The sequence below is a fragment of the Esox lucius genome, chromosome 15 (assembly GCF_011004845.1).
Source record: "Esox lucius isolate fEsoLuc1 chromosome 15, fEsoLuc1.pri, whole genome shotgun sequence".
Classification (NCBI taxonomy): domain Eukaryota; kingdom Metazoa; phylum Chordata; class Actinopteri; order Esociformes; family Esocidae; genus Esox; species Esox lucius.
The window spans coordinates 15,215,965-15,232,417 of NC_047583.1; the positions used below are offsets into that span (position 1 = coordinate 15,215,965).

The 16,453-nt window shown below is 48.3% G+C and overlaps 1 protein-coding gene and 1 long non-coding RNA gene across 5 annotated transcripts in view; one reads left to right on the forward strand and one right to left on the reverse strand.

Annotated features, from left to right (window-relative positions):
* The window catches only part of tmem260 (transmembrane protein 260), a 34,818-nt gene that overhangs the window by 2,104 nt on the left and 16,261 nt on the right, over positions 1-16,453 (reverse strand). For all 4 annotated transcript variants that reach the window (XM_020053817.2, XM_020053816.2, XM_013137353.3 and 1 more), the window contains exons 5-15: positions 11,489-11,666; positions 10,704-10,817; positions 10,413-10,592; positions 9,326-9,366; positions 7,913-7,999; positions 6,852-6,960; positions 5,856-6,028; positions 5,068-5,239; positions 4,820-4,959; positions 3,947-4,123; positions 1,889-1,942 (exon numbers count right to left, since the gene is read on the reverse strand). In XM_020053817.2, the coding sequence (XP_019909376.1) occupies positions 1,889-1,942; positions 3,947-4,123; positions 4,820-4,959; positions 5,068-5,239; positions 5,856-6,028; positions 6,852-6,960; positions 7,913-7,999; positions 9,326-9,366; positions 10,413-10,592; positions 10,704-10,817; positions 11,489-11,666 (1,425 nt within the window). The remainder of the gene's footprint in view (positions 1-1,888; positions 1,943-3,946; positions 4,124-4,819; positions 4,960-5,067; positions 5,240-5,855; positions 6,029-6,851; positions 6,961-7,912; positions 8,000-9,325; positions 9,367-10,412; positions 10,593-10,703; positions 10,818-11,488; positions 11,667-16,453) is intronic.
* Positions 2,801-3,346, forward strand: LOC117595630. The gene is made up of 3 exons (XR_004576888.1): positions 2,801-2,828; positions 2,991-3,092; positions 3,255-3,346. It is a non-coding gene; the product is annotated as an uncharacterized LOC117595630 (long non-coding RNA).

Consider the following 16,453-nt stretch of genomic DNA (forward strand, 5'->3'; position numbering starts at 1 on the left):
AATCTATCACAGTGATCTGCCATCCAACCTTCTATCTATCACAGTGATCTGCCATCCAACCTTCTATCTATCACAGTGATCTGCCATCCAACCTTCAATCTATCACAGTGATCTGCCATCCAACCTTCAATCTATCACAGTGATCTGCTATCCAACCTTCAATCTATCACAGCGATCTGCCATCCAACCTTCTATCTATCACAGTGATCTGCCATCCAACCTTCAATCTATCACAGTGATCTGCCATCCAACCTTCAATCTATCACAGTGATCTGCCATTCAACCTTCAATCTATCACAGTGATCTGCCATCCAACCTTCAATCTATCACAGTGATCTGCCATCCAACCTTCAATCTATCACAGTGATCTGCCATCCAACCTTCAATCTATCACAGCGATCTGCCATCCAACCTTCAATCTATCACAGTGATCTGCTATCCAACCTTCAATCTATCACAGCAATCTGCCATCCAACCTTCTATCTATCACAGTGATCTGCCATCCAACCTTCAATCTATCACAGTGATCTGCCATCCAACCTTCAATCTATCACAGTGATCTGCCATTCAACCTTCAATCTATCACAGTGATCTGCCATCCAACCTTCAATCTATCACAGTGATCTGCCATCCAACCTTCAATCTATCACAGTGATCTGCCATCCAACCTTCTATCTATCACAGTGATTTGCCATCCAACCTTCAATCTATCGCTGTGATCTGCCATTCAACCTTCAATCAATCTACAGTGATCTGCCATCCAACCTTCAATCTATCGCAGTGATCTGCCATTCAACCTTCAATCAATCTACAGTGATCTGCCATTCAACCTTTGATCTCACAATGATCTACAATCCAACCTTCAATCTATCTACTGTGATCAACAACCCAACCTTTGATTTATCTACAGTGATCTCTCATCCAACCTTCAATCTATCACAGTGATCTGCCATCCAACCTTCAATCTATCACAGCGATCTGCCATCCAACCTTCTATCTATCACAGTGATCTGCCATCCAACCTTCAATCTATCACAGTGATCTGCCATCCAACCTTCAATCTATCACAGTGATCTGCCATCCAACCTTCAATCTATCACAGTGATCTGCCATCCAACCTTCAATCTATCACAGTGATCTGCCATCCAACCTTCAATCTATCACAGTGATCTGCCATCCAACCTTCAATCTATCACAGTGATCTGCCATCCAACCTTCAATCTATCGCAGTGATCTGCCATCCAACCTTCAATCTATCGCAGTGATCTGCCATTCAACCTTCAATCAATCTACAGTGATCTGCCATTCAACCTTTGATCTCACAATGATCTACAATCCAACCTTCAATCTATCTACTGTGATCAACAACCCAACCTTTGATTTATCTACAGTGATCTCTCATCCAACCTTCAATCTATCACAGTGATCTGCCATTCAACCTTCAATCTATCACAGTGATCTGCCATCCAACCTTCAATCTATCACAGTGATTTGCCATCCAACCTTCAATCTATCGCAGTGATCTGCCATTCAACCTTCAATCAATCTACAGTGATCTGCCATCCAACCTTCAATCTATCGCAGTGATCTGCCATTCAACCTTCAATCAATCTACAGTGATCTGCCATTCAACCTTTGATCTCACAATGATCTACAATCCAACCTTCAATCTATCTAGAGTGACCTATCATCCAACCTTCAATCTTTCTACAGTGATCAACAATCCAACCTTGAATTTATCTATAGCAATCTGTCCCACCTTCAATTTATCTACAGTGATCTGACATCCAACTTTCAATCTAACCCTAACCTTCTATTTGTAAACAAAACATAATACAGTTACAGTAAGAGAGAAAGAAGTGTCTTCAATATGTCCTCGTTCCTCTACCTGGCTTGCCACATCTCCTCGTTAGCCACCCTCTCCCAGGACCCTGGGGGAAAACTGGAACAAGACAAAAACAGGTCTTTATAGGAACACCTCTGGGGCGTTTCTTACACGTCATTCCTTCCACACAATAATAGACATGATGTATCATTATGGACTGTTCAACACAGTGTGCAGGTTTAGGTTTTCCCAAACCCAGTGTGAATATTTACAGTACAGTCCTGTCAAAACATCAGACGGCAGAGTAACAATACCAACACATTAGACATGGAATGAATGAACCATATATCCATTTTCATTTTGTTATGTTTAAACACTTGACCTCTTCTTCAAAAGAATATTTTAGCAGGGTTCTAAGTTAATATTTGGCTTGTGGGCATCGATGGACACGCTTGTAGTGAGGGCGAGGGAAATAATGTCACAGTATTCAGCCATGATTATCGCACTGAATGAGGGGCTGCTGGCAACGGCAACAGAATATGGAGCTTTGACTAATTCCACTTTTGACACACTTATTGACAAAACGCAATAAGAAACTCATTATGTTTCATCTTCAGTCTCATTTCAAATGGCTGAAGGCCTAATGTCTTGCTTTAGTATAATGCAGAAAGAGCTGCTGGATCACAGAATTGAAAACAGAGGGAACCCTGCTGCATGGACATCCGTATTGTCAAAGACCACATAGAGAAGAAGTAGTCAAGATGGAAGACTCCTCTTTAATCTTCTGCAATAGTAGTGTATGTTCACTGGATTCCTAATTAACTGGTCTTGGATGTTGCTCTTCGTGAATTCAGTACATGTACACACCTACAGTATCATGAACAGGTTGTGTTAGTGTACTGATGGCTGAGGGTCTCTAGGTTGTAGGTGTAGTAGTGTACTGAGGGTCTCTAGGTTGTAGGTGTAGTAGTGTACTGAGGGTCTCTAGGTTGTAAGTGTATTAGTGTACTGAGGGTCTCTAGGTTGTAGGTGTAGTAGTGTACTGAGGGTCTCTAGGTTGTAGGTGTAGTAGTGTACTGAGGGTCTCTAGGTTGTAGGTGTAGTAGTGCACTGAGGGTCTCTAGGTTGTAGGTGTAGTAGTGTACTGAAGGTCCCTAGGTTGTAGGTGTACTGAGGGTCTCTAGGTTGTAGGTGTAGTAGTGTACTGAGGGTCTCTAGGTTGTAGGTGTAGTAGTGTACTGAGGGTCTCTAGGTTGTAAGTGTATTAGTGTACTGAGGGTCTCTAGGTTGTAGGTGTAGTAGTGTACTGAGGGTCTCTAGGTTGTAGGTGTAGTAGTGTACTGAGGGTCTCTAGGTTGTAGGTGTAGTAGTGTACTGAGGGTCTCTAGGTTGTAGGTGTAGTAATGTACTGAAGGTCCCTAGGTTGTAGGTGTACTGAGGGTCTCTAGGTTGTAGGTGTAGTAGTGTACTGAGGGTCTCTAGGTTGTAGGTGTAGTAGTGTACTGAGGGTCTCTAGGTTGTATATGTATTAGTGTACTGAGGTTCTCTAGGTTGTAGGTGTAGTAGTGTACTGAGGGTCTCTAGGTTGTAGGTGTAGTAGTGTACTGAGGGTCTCTAGGTTGTAGGTGTAGTAGTGTACTGAGGGTCTCTAGGTTGTAGGTGTAGTAGTGTACTGAGGGTCTCTAGGTGGTAGGTGTAGTAGTGTACTGAGGTTCTCTAGGTTGTAGATGTATTAGTGTACTGAGGGTCTCTAGGTTGTAGGTGTATTAGTGTACTGAGGGTCTCTAGGTTGTAGGTGTAGTAGTGTACTGAGGGTCTCTAGGTTGTAGGTGTAGTAGTGTACTGAGGGTCTCTAGGTTGTAGATGTATTAGTGTACTGAGGGTCTCTAGGTTGTAGGTGTAGTAGTGTACTGAGGGTCTCTAGGTTGTAGGTGTACTAGTGTACTGAGGGTCTCTAGGTTATAGGTGTAGTAGTGTACTGAGGTTCTCTAGGTTGTAGATGTATTAGTGTACTGAGGGTCTCTAGGTTGTAGATGTATTAGTGTACTGAGGGTCTCTAGGTTGTAGGTGTAGTAGTGTACTGAGGGTCTCTAGGTTGTAGGTGTACTGAGACTGGCCTACCTGTTGTGTGGCTCAGTCCAGTTGTAGATGTTGTGGGTGCGGCGAGCCCACTCCTCTGGGTGGAAATGCTCCTTGGCAGGCACCAGGAGGTCACACACGCCCAGGGGCCAGCGGGAAAAGCTCCTCTCCCAGCTGGGGTCCCCATCAGGAAGCCCGATGCATGCCAGCAGGGGCCTCCTGCAGACACACAACCAGGCAGGCACTGTGACCATGCTACGGAGCAGGGCAGAACCATGGGCCTAGAGCCCCTGAAGGGAAGTAACCCCAGCTGTCTATCTGTCCTCAAATGCTGCCTCTTCGCACTCCAGGTGCACGCTGAGAAAACTCTATAGGTAAGTCAATGTGCCTTCACCTCATACCCAACATACACAAACAAGTATGTACACACACACAGATACAAACACACACACACAGTGCTTTGCCCTGAAGGTTGATCCCAATGGTCAGTGTTGCCCCCATTGGAGATGTTCATGTTGGCCAAGCAAACACTGCCCCCTGGTGGGCACGGCATTTATATTACTTCTGTCCAGCATTAGTTTACTCTATATCGGGAGTACTATAGTCAAATGGATTCATATTAAACAACAGGAAATCATAAATGTATGCACTTTATATCAGTTATAAAACACTGAATCACCATATGATGGCAAGATAGCTGATGGGTTAGAGAATCTGATCGAATCACCAAACCGGCAAGGTGTAAAATCTGTCACTGTCCCACAGCAAGGCAATTAACCTTAATCGCTCCTAGGTCGTTGCTGAAAATGAGAATATGTTCTCAGAAAAAAAAATATCTCCATAGAACACAATATTCCTCTCTCCAAAGAAATTGACAGAGTATAATCTCTCCATTGAGAAGGAGTATTTACTCACTGCGTGTTGTAAGAGAGGAACTGCTCCAGACTGAAGGTGTCCTCCTTCTCAGTTTGGACCGGGTCCCACCAGCGCCCGGGGAAGTGAACACCACGGTGGTGCTGACCCAGCTTGGCCACATACCAGCTGTACGTCATCATCTGGAGGGGGAGAGAGCATGACAGGTAATCGTTGTGCATTCTGATCCATTCACAATCCATTTAAGAAATCTAGATCTATGCAATTTACAGATTCATCTGGGCACCCACCTCCTGGTCAACGAGGCTAACGTCAGGCCGCAACCCCTGGCAGTAGTGGAGGTAGCGCAGGGAGTTACCAGGAAGATCTCCGCGGGTGAGGACGATAGCGCCTGGGGGTACGGAGGCGAGGAGCTCCCTGCCAAACCTCTCCACCACAGTGTTACTGCTCTGATCGCACTCCCTGGAGGGGCGAAACATCTTTACCTGTCAACAGGAGTTAGCATATCTCCTCAAACCACGCTGGCACAAAACAGGTGCGCGTTCGCGTAGCCGGGAGCGGGGTTATGTTAACATGTCCGCACTTCTGAGGACTGCATTTCTGTGCACATGGCTACGTTTTGCGCGTGCCTGTGCTGTACACTTTCAAGTCGCTCGGTGGTAAGCACCCCCCCAGTCTCTCCAATGATGGGTAGACAGGTGCGATGGGTCTGACAGGAGAGGCCAGGCTCTCCCTCTGATCAAAGCAGCTGTGTGATGGCAGGCTGGCAGAGCACAGCACCACGCCGGTGTAATCTGCCCGCTCTCATAGCCAACGTCTCACACTCGCAAGTCACAGCGGAATCTGTGTGCTAACCGTGGCTCTCTTTAGCCCGTCCCACAGGGAGAGAAGAGGTGGAGCACCTGGCGCATGGAGCCCAGGGTCCGGTTTGAAGAACGGAGGTCTACTGGATTAGTTCGAGCTGTTAGGCAAAATGTGTTTTATATTCTGACGGTCATCAAGTAGCTAAAGAGTTGTAACAGCAGGTGCCGTCGATCCAAAGTCATTTCTTGTTTCCTTTATTGTCAGGGTTTCTCACCGGTAGTTGGAGTGCACCATGTGAGCCAGGATTCCTACGGTGAAGAGCCACCCCCCGGCACTCCACAGCCCCTCGCGGCCCAGCCGTGTGACCAGGCCGCTGTGTGTCCAACTTAGGCCCAGTCCAGCCAGCACAAACACCACCGCATCACTCTGAAGCCAGAACCGCTCCACCTGTAGATAAACCAACCACACAACACAGCCCTTTAACATCTCACCACACCCCGCATCTCCAGCCCCATGTCGCACCCCACCAAGACTCTCCAGCCCCATGTCGCACCCCACCAAGACTCTCCAGCCCCATGTCGCACCCCACCAAGACTCTCCAGCCCCATGTCTCACCACACCCAGCCTCTCCAGCCCCATGTCTCACCCCACCAAGACTCTCCAGCCCCATGTCTCACCCCACCAAGACTCTCCAGCCCCATGTCTCACCACACCAAGACTCTCCAGCCCCATGTCTCACCCCACCAAGACTCTCCAGCCCCATGTCTCACCCCACCAAGACTCTCCAGCCCCATGTCTCACCACACCAAGACTCTCCACCCCCATGTCTCACCACACCCAGCCTCTCCAGCCCCATGTCTCACCACACCAACACTCTCCAGCCCCATGTCTCACCACACCCACCAAGACTCTCCAGCCCCATGTCTCCCCACACCCACCCTCTCTAGCCCCATGTCTCCCCACACCCAGCCTCTCCAGCCCCATGTCTCCCCACACCCACCCTCTCCAGCCCCATGTCTCACCACACCCAGCCTCTCCAGCCCCATGTCTCACCACACCAAGAGTCTCCAGCCCCATGTCTCTCCACACCAACACTCTCCAGCCCCATGTCTCACCCCACCCAGCCTCTCCAGCCCCATGTCTCCCCACACCCAGCCTCTCCAGCCCCATGTCTCCCCACACCCAGCCTCTCCAGCCCCATGTCTCCCCACACCCAGCCTCTCCAGCCCCATGTCTCCCCACACCCAGCCTCTCCAGCCCCATGTCTCACCACACCCAGCAGCAGGGGCCTGCTGATGTCCAGGTTGGCTCTCCATGCGAAGAAAAGTGAGTAGAGCAGCAGCATGGCGGTGAGGAGCCAGGGCACGACGCAGCGCCTCCTGGAGGGGAAGGACAGAGAAAGCATTGGCCTCATACACAGCCACACACATACACATATACACATGCACATTCATTTTCGCCCCACTAAGAAGTACACAAAAATACAACCAGCGCAATTCCCTCCCAAATCCACTGAGGTACAGGAGAGATATCATCACGCCGCCGGTGGCCAGACACACTATCACACCTAAAATGTTCTGTAGCCCAAAGCTTGATTGGTTTCCTAATGCTGGGTTTGGAGGACAGTGTGTCATCCAGTCTCACATCCTCATGACTGCAGCTCCCAGGACCTCTGGAAATGGTTTCAGGCAGCAACCAGAAAACACTGGTGGCCATGTAAACACACGTATACGAGAGTATGAGAAAAGGAAATGACAGCGTGTGTATTAGTGCTGTACATCAGGAAACGCCTAATTCCATGGGATTTCAACGGAATGACCAGTGCGTGTGTGTGTGTGTGTGTGTGTGTGAGGCCGATGAGATCACAGGACCCCCGGGGAGGGCAGGGGGAGGGCAATGCCCTGTCTGTTCTTGGTTTTTCCAACCCCTTGGCTATGATGTGCCTTATCAGTGGAACCAAACCAAACCCAGCAGAGTCTCATGAATTACAGCACCAGACAGCACTGCTACAGATACACACACATCACTCCAGTAGACACACAACACACCGATCACAATCTCCCTTTGTTCTTCTAACTGTACAGCGCTTTGACTGAACAGCATTTCGCCTCATGTTGAGGTCACTCTAAATGGGCTTGGATTGTGAACGTCTAAGAGAACCATGTCCTGTCTGCCGAGACCGGACTCCTACCTCAGAGGTGTTCTATTTCACATGACTGCGTGTACCCCTGTTAAGTATGACAGGCGACATTACAAACGGAATAACAGACGGTTCCTTAAGACAGAAAGGACAGTACGAAGGTTGGTTGGGGAGAATGAGTGATTTCTTACCGATCCCAGGAGGAGAGGACCAAGCCCAGTCCAGCCAGGACCAGCACAGGGATGGACAGATCAGCCATACAGTGGTCCAGTTGAGCTCTGAAACACACATACACACGCCTTTGGTTAAAAGAAACCAATGTCTCCATGACCACATCCTAGTAACCTCCATCCAGCTGAAGGTCCTCTGCTGACAGCTGGTACTCCCCGTTCCTCCCTTCCATCCCAAGGGACAGATACCAGTGAATGTGTCCTCCACCCCTCCCCCTGTCAGAGGGCCTGTCAGTCACAGAAACAGTTTCCCAGAGCGCCGAGAGTTCCCTGTCTTTCTTTAATACCATCTCTATTTGACAGCATATTGAGTCTATATGCAGTATCAGGGCATGTGTGTGTGTGTGTGTGCTGTGAAGACTGTGCATGAGAGACTGTGTCAGTTTCTCTAGCAGGGTTTACTTCCCCAGTGTGACATGCTTGTCATGTTTTCCACTCTCCCTCATCTTGAAGGTGTGCTTGTCCATCAACCAGTGGGTGGGGGGGGGGGGGTGTTAGGGGGAGGAGGGGTTGGTGGTGGGGGGTCTTAAGACGCGGACTCCCGCCCGCCGTCAGCCGTCCAAAAATAACTGAAGTTGGATGACGGAGGGGGGAGGAATGAGATGGAGGGGGTGGTTGGAGGAAAACACAATCTTTCCCGCTATAGTGCAGTGTCTGTCATCACAGCTTGTCACGCTTAAACACCAGAGCTGAGTGATCATTTCAAACTGCTGGAGAAACAGAACACAGAGATTTGGCCCTCTAAGCAGGTTCAGTTCTGCTTTGATGGGAGAGAGGAGAGCGGGAAGAACAAAAGCCGGGGAGCGAGGAGGTAGAAACGAGCTCCAGCGCTGGCAATGGAGGGGCTTCCAGCTTCAGAATAGAACTGATGGGTTTTGTGTGATCTTCAAACCTTGTCTGTCATGAGAAAAACCACTCTGTCACTTTCACGGATCACATTATCCAATGAATAACCTCTAATGTACATTTACAGTAAAATTGGTCTACTAGAAACTGTTTAAAATACAAACATAATAATTGGTAATTTAACATTGAAAATTCTGTTTTATGCACAATCAGAATATTGGTGAATTTGTGCCAATCAAACACATCTAAAGACAAATATTCCTTGTTCTCAGCCAACTGAGATGAGGTGTGACTAACATTTCAATTGATTACTTTAGTGCCACCTTTGGGGCAATCATAGTAAATGCTGGACCTCCATGATAAGACACGTCAATCGCCCAGTCTAGGACCGGTGACATACATTTCATTGGACAGTGACAGAACCAGTGACAGAACCAGTGACAAAACCAGTGACAGAACCATAGCACCCCCTGTGGTTTTATTGTGAGGGACAATAGACTGTTATCTTTATAAAATATATATACTCACTGGAGCATCATGCTGAACTTCACGGTGCCATCCGTCTTGGCCTAGAATCACATACAAACCAACACATCAATCACTAGGTTATGTCCCACAACTTGTAGGTAAAGTCAAAGTTGAATTCTGTAATATAATAGCGATTAACTGAACAGTTCTCAAACACACTGGGGATGTGCATATGTGTATTGACCACCAGCCATAATGACGCACGTCAACCAGGAGCATGCCAACCATCAAAACGGACTAACAGAGTCTCGACAGGGGGTGCTGATGCGTCGGGGGGTGCTGGGGCTGCGTCGGGGGGTGCTGGGGCTGCCTCGGGGTGTGCTGAGGCTGCCTCGGGGGGTGCTGAGGCTGCCTCGGGGTGTGCTGAGGCTGCCTCGGGGGGTGCTGAGGCTGCCTCGGGGGGTGCTGAGGGACCCATACTTCCTGCGGCTATGGTCACAACTCATAATGTCATTGACACAACATTTTACTATAGACTTGTTTTGAGTTTGACTGTGCGAAAACTCTCCATGCAAAGCCAGTTTTCATCAAGGGTTTATGTGTTGTAGAATTTGTTTCCTTTTAAGCGTAACGGAAGTGAGCTTTATGGAGGTGACGTAACAATCATGGACTTGTCAGCGTAACGCGATCATCGTAACATTTCTCATGCCCTTCCTACCGCCAACGTGGTGTGTTTATAAACTAACAGGCGGTCTCAATTTTAAGACAAGAAATGTCAAATAAACCTTTGCTTGATATGTGCAGTCTCCTACCACCTAAAAAAAACTGCACCACTAAAATGTTTCGCTACGAAATAAATTATCTGAGTTCAGAGGGCAGCAGAGGCATTGTTCTCTGCAATGGTAGCAGGCTGGGGCTCATTGACTAGCCAGGAAACACACTGTTTTGACAGAGTTCAGTGAGCTTTGTTGCAAGGATGGAAACAGACTTTCACTAATACTGTTCTTCACCAAAACTGCTGTTTCTGATGCATTTCTTAGTTCCTTAAGGCACAGACTCTCTGCCAGCATTTATTTAGCACTCCCAGCTGGTAAAGTTCAATCAGTGTAGTAGCATATATGTAAACATTCAATTTAAATGTGGGTACCAGGCTGAAGGTTCCATATTCAGTCCTCAGGAGGTGAGTGAGGAGGCCTGAGGAGGAGGTCTGGTCACCCCAGCTCCAGCGAGCTGAGTTCACGTAGGAGGAGATGGGCAGGTAGACGTAGGGGAGGAGACCGCCCAGGAAACACAGTCCCAGAGACATCAGGCCAGACACAGACAGTTCCTGCACAATCAGACAATACCAGCTATTCACAGTAACCTTCCACAAGGGTAGCTGGTCTATGGTCATGTGATGTTTCTCTGGCATCTAAGAGGTGCGTGTTCGTAAACATACTCGGTGAGAGTAGAGGCAGAGCAGGACCCAGGGAATGATGACCACCACATACAACACCAGAGTGTGTTGGTTACATAGACCCAGGCCACAGCACAGCGCCCCCAAATGGGCAATCTAACAACAACAACAGGAGAGTTAAGTAATGTAATCAAATGCATTTGTCATTGAAAAGCTATACAAATCCAACAATGAGACATCAAATCTGGGAATTCTCTCTCCGTATATCTATTTACTGTACAGTACAGTTCCCTGAGGCACACAGTTGGGATTTTACAATGAAACAAGTACGAAATGACATACCTGCCCTGTGAAGGAGGGTCCTGGAGGGAGGGTGTGGAGGAGGGTTCTGGAGGGAGGGTGTGGAGGAGGGTTCTGGAGGGAGGGTTGTGGAGGAGGGTTCTGGAGGGAGGGTGTGGAGGAGGGTTCTGGAGGGAGGGTTGTGGAGGAGGGTTCTGGAGGGAGGGTGTGGAGGAGGGTTGTGGAGGAGGGTTCTGGAGGGAGGGTGTGGAGGAGGGTTGTGGAGGAGGGTTGTGGAGGAGGGTTGTGGAGGGAGGGTGTGGAGGAGGGTTCTGTGAGGAGGGTTCTGTAGGGAGGGTTGTGGAGGAGGGTTGTGGAGGAGGGTTGTGGAGGGAGGGTTGTTCAGGGAGGGTGTGGAGGAGGGATCTGGAGGGCGTGTGGAGGAGGGTTCTGGAGGGAGGGTGTGGAGGAGGGTTGTGGAGGAGGGTTGTGGAGGGAGGGTTGTTCAGGGTGGGATCTGGAGGGCGTGTGGAGGAGGGCTGGGTTACCTTGCTCCTCTGGGTGGCACTGCCAGCACAGTGGAAGCTGGCAGTCAGGGAGAAGATGAGCCCGATGAAGAGGTTGTTGAGGGAGAAGACCTCGGCCACCACAGACCACTGCCAGCAGAGCCTGGACACAGCAAAGCCCCAGCCAGCCAGAACCGCACCCGGACCTGGTCCAGCCAGTCTGGAGTGGAGGGTACAGGGTTAAAACAAGAGTTGACCACAACTGCTCAAGGAACTATTGGAACAACATGTCATTGTAGAGTGTTTGTCCAACCATAGTAATGAGCAACCCATTGCAATATGAATAGGGATAATTACAGTGGGGAGAACAAGTATTTGATACACTGCCGATTTTTCAGGTTTTCCTACTTACAAAGCATGTAAAAGTCTGTAATTTTTTATCATAGGTACACTTCAACTGTGAGAGACGGAATCTAAAACAAAAATCCAGAAAATCACATTGTATGATTTTTTTATAATTAATTTACATTTTATTGCATGACATAAGTATTTGATCACCTACCAACCAGTAAGAATTCCGTCTCTCACAGACCTGTTAGTTTTTCTTTAAGAACTCTTTACCTGTATAAAAGACAACTGTCCACACACTCAATCAAACAGACTCCAACCTCTCCACAATGGCCAAGACCAGAGAGCTCTGTAAGGACATCAGGGATCCAATTGTAGACCTGCACAAGGCTGGGATGGGCTACAGGACAACAGGCAAGCAGCTTGGTGAGAAGGCAACAACTATTGGCGCAATTATTAGAAAATGGAAAAAGTTCCAAGATGACGGTCAATCTCCCTCGGTCTGGGGCTCCATGCAAGATCTCACCTCATGGAGCATCAATGATCATGAGGAAGGTGAGGGATCAGCCCAGAACTACACGGCAGAACCTGGTCAATGACCTGGGACCATAGTCTCAAAGAAAACCATTAGTAACACACTACGCCGTCATGGATTAAAATCCTGCAGCGCACGCCAGGTCCCCCTGCTCAAGCCAGCGCATGTCCAGGCCTGTCTGAAGTTTGCCAATGACCATCTGGATGATCCAGAGGAGGAATGGGTGAAGTTCATGTGGTCTGATGAGACAAAAATATAGCTTTTTGGTCTAAACTCCACTCGCCGTGTTTGGAGGAAGAAGAAGGATGAGTACAACCCCAAGAACACCATCCCAACCATGAAGCATGGAGGTGGAAACATCATTCTTTGGGGATGCTTTTCTGGAAAGGGGACAGGACGACTGCACCATATTGAGGGGAGGATGGATGGGGCCATGCATCGCGAGATCTTGGCCAACAACCTCCTTCCCTCAGTAAGAGCATAGAAGATGGGTCGTGGCTGGGTCTTCCAGCATGACAACAACCCGAAACACACAGCCAGGGAAACACCTCAGCCTTCCTCAGACTTCTTCACACCTCAGCCTTCCTCAGACCTCAGCCTTCCTCACACCTCAGGCTTCCTCAGACCTCCTCACACCTCAGCCTTCCTCAGACCTCCTCACACCTCAGACCTCCTCTCACCTCAGACCTCCTCACACCTCAGACTTCCTCAGACCTCCTCACACCTCAGACTTCCACAGACCTCACACCTCAGACCTCCTCACACCTCAGACCTCCTCACACCTCAGACCTCCTCACACCTCAGACCTCCTCACACCTCAGACCTCCTCACACCTCAGCAGCACCAGAGCTTCCTGACACAAAATTCTATAATGAGAGCACAATCGTTCCACCTTTCATCCTCTCCTGCCTCATTCGTTTAGTGGCATTTTCAGCAAAACTAGGGATAATCTGTCATGTGGTAAGACCCCAAAATTAACAAACTAACAAGGGACACTAAGAGAGGAAGACAACGGGAGAGAGAAAAAGAGAGAGAATGAAATAGGCAGACAGTAATTCAGAGGGAGAATAAGGAACCAGGGAAGGAGACAGGGGAAGCGAGAGACAGAGGGAGCCAGGGAAGAGGGGAAACAGGGAGGTAGGGAGACAGGAAGGGGGAGAGTGGGAGGGAGAGAGGGAGGGAGACAGCCAGACAGAGAGGGAGGGAGAGTGACAGAGGGTGAGGGAAAAGGTAGAGGGACAGTGGGAGAGAGAAGGACAGAGGGGAAGAGAGAGGGAAGAGGCGTCGCTTAAATCGGTGTGATGGGTGCGTGGCAGCCAATCAGAGGGCCCCACAAGAAACGTATCTTAAGTTTGAAAAAAATATCGCAAGCAAAATAAAATGATATTATGACTTTTTTGCTAGATACTATTTAGTTGACATTGAAGTGATAAACATCTATATTTGTTTTGTTATTCCATAATGCATTTGAATGACCAATATGTGATGGTGGCGGTGTACCAGTGTTTTCAGATAGGGCTGTATAGAAAACATTTCCATTTGTGCAGGTTTTATGTGGAGTCCGCGGGAGGTTGGGCAGTATAGTGTCAGTGACTGGCCACCCTGGGTGTAAAGTCGGATCTTGTCGGCTCATTTGCTAGGGGTTTAACTGTGGAAGATAGCTAGCTTAAGTAACAAAACAAAAATGGAACACAGATATTTCTGCCACTCAGGAAAGAAAAGCAATACATTATAAAAAATGAATATAATGATATGTGCCCTTGAGAAACCTATTTAGTAAAGTAAAGTTGAGCAGCAGAAGCATGAGAAGATGGATCGATCTGATGTGACCATGATGGGAGCAGCATTGCAGCTTCAGGCAAAGGGGGAAGTACAGTTCTGATCCAGGTCCAACAGCAGCTAGCAGCGAGTTTTGTTGCAGCCTAATAACAAGTGTCAGTTTCAACATGGTACATGCAACTTACACATTTTTGGGGAGTATTAAATATATAATATTATCTGCCTCTATCATTTAGTTGGGCATTCTGGTAACAGTAATAAGATTTTAGGGGTGGGGGGGCCCCCGCGGCTTGGTTCGCACCCATGGGAGAGAAAGTTAAGCTCCGCCCCTGAGAGAGGGACAGAGGTGGTGGGGAAGAAAAGAAAAATTGGAGAGTGTAAAGTGTGAGTGTGTGTGTGAGTGTGAGTGTGTGTATGTGTGTGTGTGTGTGTGAGTGTGTGTATAGTGTGAGTGTGTGTGTGAGGGAGAGAGAGAGTATCTGAGGATGGAGGATGAAATGAAGGAAATGGAGGGAAAAAAAAGTTGAGGAGAGTGGAAAAAAAGAGGAAGAAAAAAGCAGCCTGGTCCCCGGCATGCTGGCTCTGAAATATGAGCGGGCTCGACAATTAGGGATGTCAGGCAGTATGGCCCTTTCCACCATTGTGTGGAGTGGCTTAGAGTTCTCATCAGCCTATCAGCTAACTGACAGGCAGAGAGCTGCTCTATTCAGCGCGGCAGATACAAGCTGCAGGCCAAACGGCTGCCAGGTCCCTTATGACCCCACAATCCCTTGCCGGTGACAGCTTCAAGCTCCATAGCAAATTAGGCGCTCTCACATTACAATCGCAGAAGACAGATTCCATTAACGGTATCTGAAATTGAGTAGAGAGCAGGCCGTTATCAGACCTGACTCATAAGCACCGCCATTAATCACAAGGCATGATACCATTTATACATTTCCAGCTCTCTGCCTGCCGCTGTGATAGTCAGCCACAAAAGGCCTGATGAGACTTAGGCGAGGGGAACAATGGAGCTTTCTGAGGAAAGCGCGGTAAATCGGGAAAAAAAGGAGACGGAGAAGAGAGTAAAAAAAAAAAAAGAACTCTTGCTTGCTGACTAGTTGTCCTCTTTTCTTGGTCTTCCCTCTTCTCCGGTCTCTCTGCTCTGTGTTCTATGTCAGGCAGGATTGTGACGGGGGGTGTCTGGGTGTGGGTTGTGTTCATTCTTAGGATGAGATAGCAGCGTCTTTCTCTCTACACCGCTCCAGGAATTAGCTGTAACTTGAAGGGTACGAGGGAGGGGGGAGTGGGGCAGATAGGGACTTTTGTTGAGGTGCAGGGACCCCCCGCACCCTCGATTCTACCCCTCTGTGAGGCAATTAACCCTCAGTCCACACGCTTGGCAGGGGGGCGGGTTTTAGGGTAGAGCTGGGTGCTGAGCAGTAGTGGGGGTCCCTGGAAGTAATGGGGATATTACACCAGGCTTGCTTCAACACACACTCGCGCACACACACACACACTCACTCCCACAGTCACACACACACACACCTGTCCCTGTATTCATAAGAAGAGGCTGAAACATCTCTCACTTAGGGTCAGTCAGTGACGTGTGTATGATCAGGTTTAAAGGACCCATCCGTCTGTAGGGGACCACCAGGGTCCCGGTCCGTTCCTGAGCCTCCCCGTGGCTCATTCCCGGGCTGGATCAGGGGCAGACTGCCGCATGGCCGCGACATGAAGAGGGAGGGTCTCTGTTTCCATTGTGGACATGTTTCCTGTTATCAAAGCTCAGTGCAGAGCAGAATGCTGCTGTGCTGTAATGTCGTGGCTCAGTGACAATGGCTGCCTGGTTGAGACATGGCAGGAGAACAATAGGTTCTCAGTGAGGATATTTCAGCCTGAACCGATCCAGTGTGCCAGGATGTCTCATTCTCATCATTGGGGTAATTAAATGGATGACAAAGGAATTCTAAACAGAAATGCTCTAAAGAAATTCTGTGTATATCATGAGTTGGGAGGTATGCTACTGGGAGACCATTAACCAATACCCCTCTAAAGAAACACACAAAACGTTTAAATAATTAAAAATGAATTTCATTCAGAGATAAGAACCATGGAAATTTGAAACAATAATCACCAAGTTCTTACTGAAGTAAAACAAATGTATCAAAATCACACAATCATTTACTCTTTAAAATAGAAATATCCTAAAGAATAGCGGTAACAAAAAGAAGACCACAGATACTCCTAACCACAAACCTTGTGGTCAAACACACACAGATTTAGATGTCCGTGTCCTCTACAAGGACAGACAGTAGGACACCGGGACCTTGTTTCTGTCACTTTAAAGAGACAAGGCAGAACCT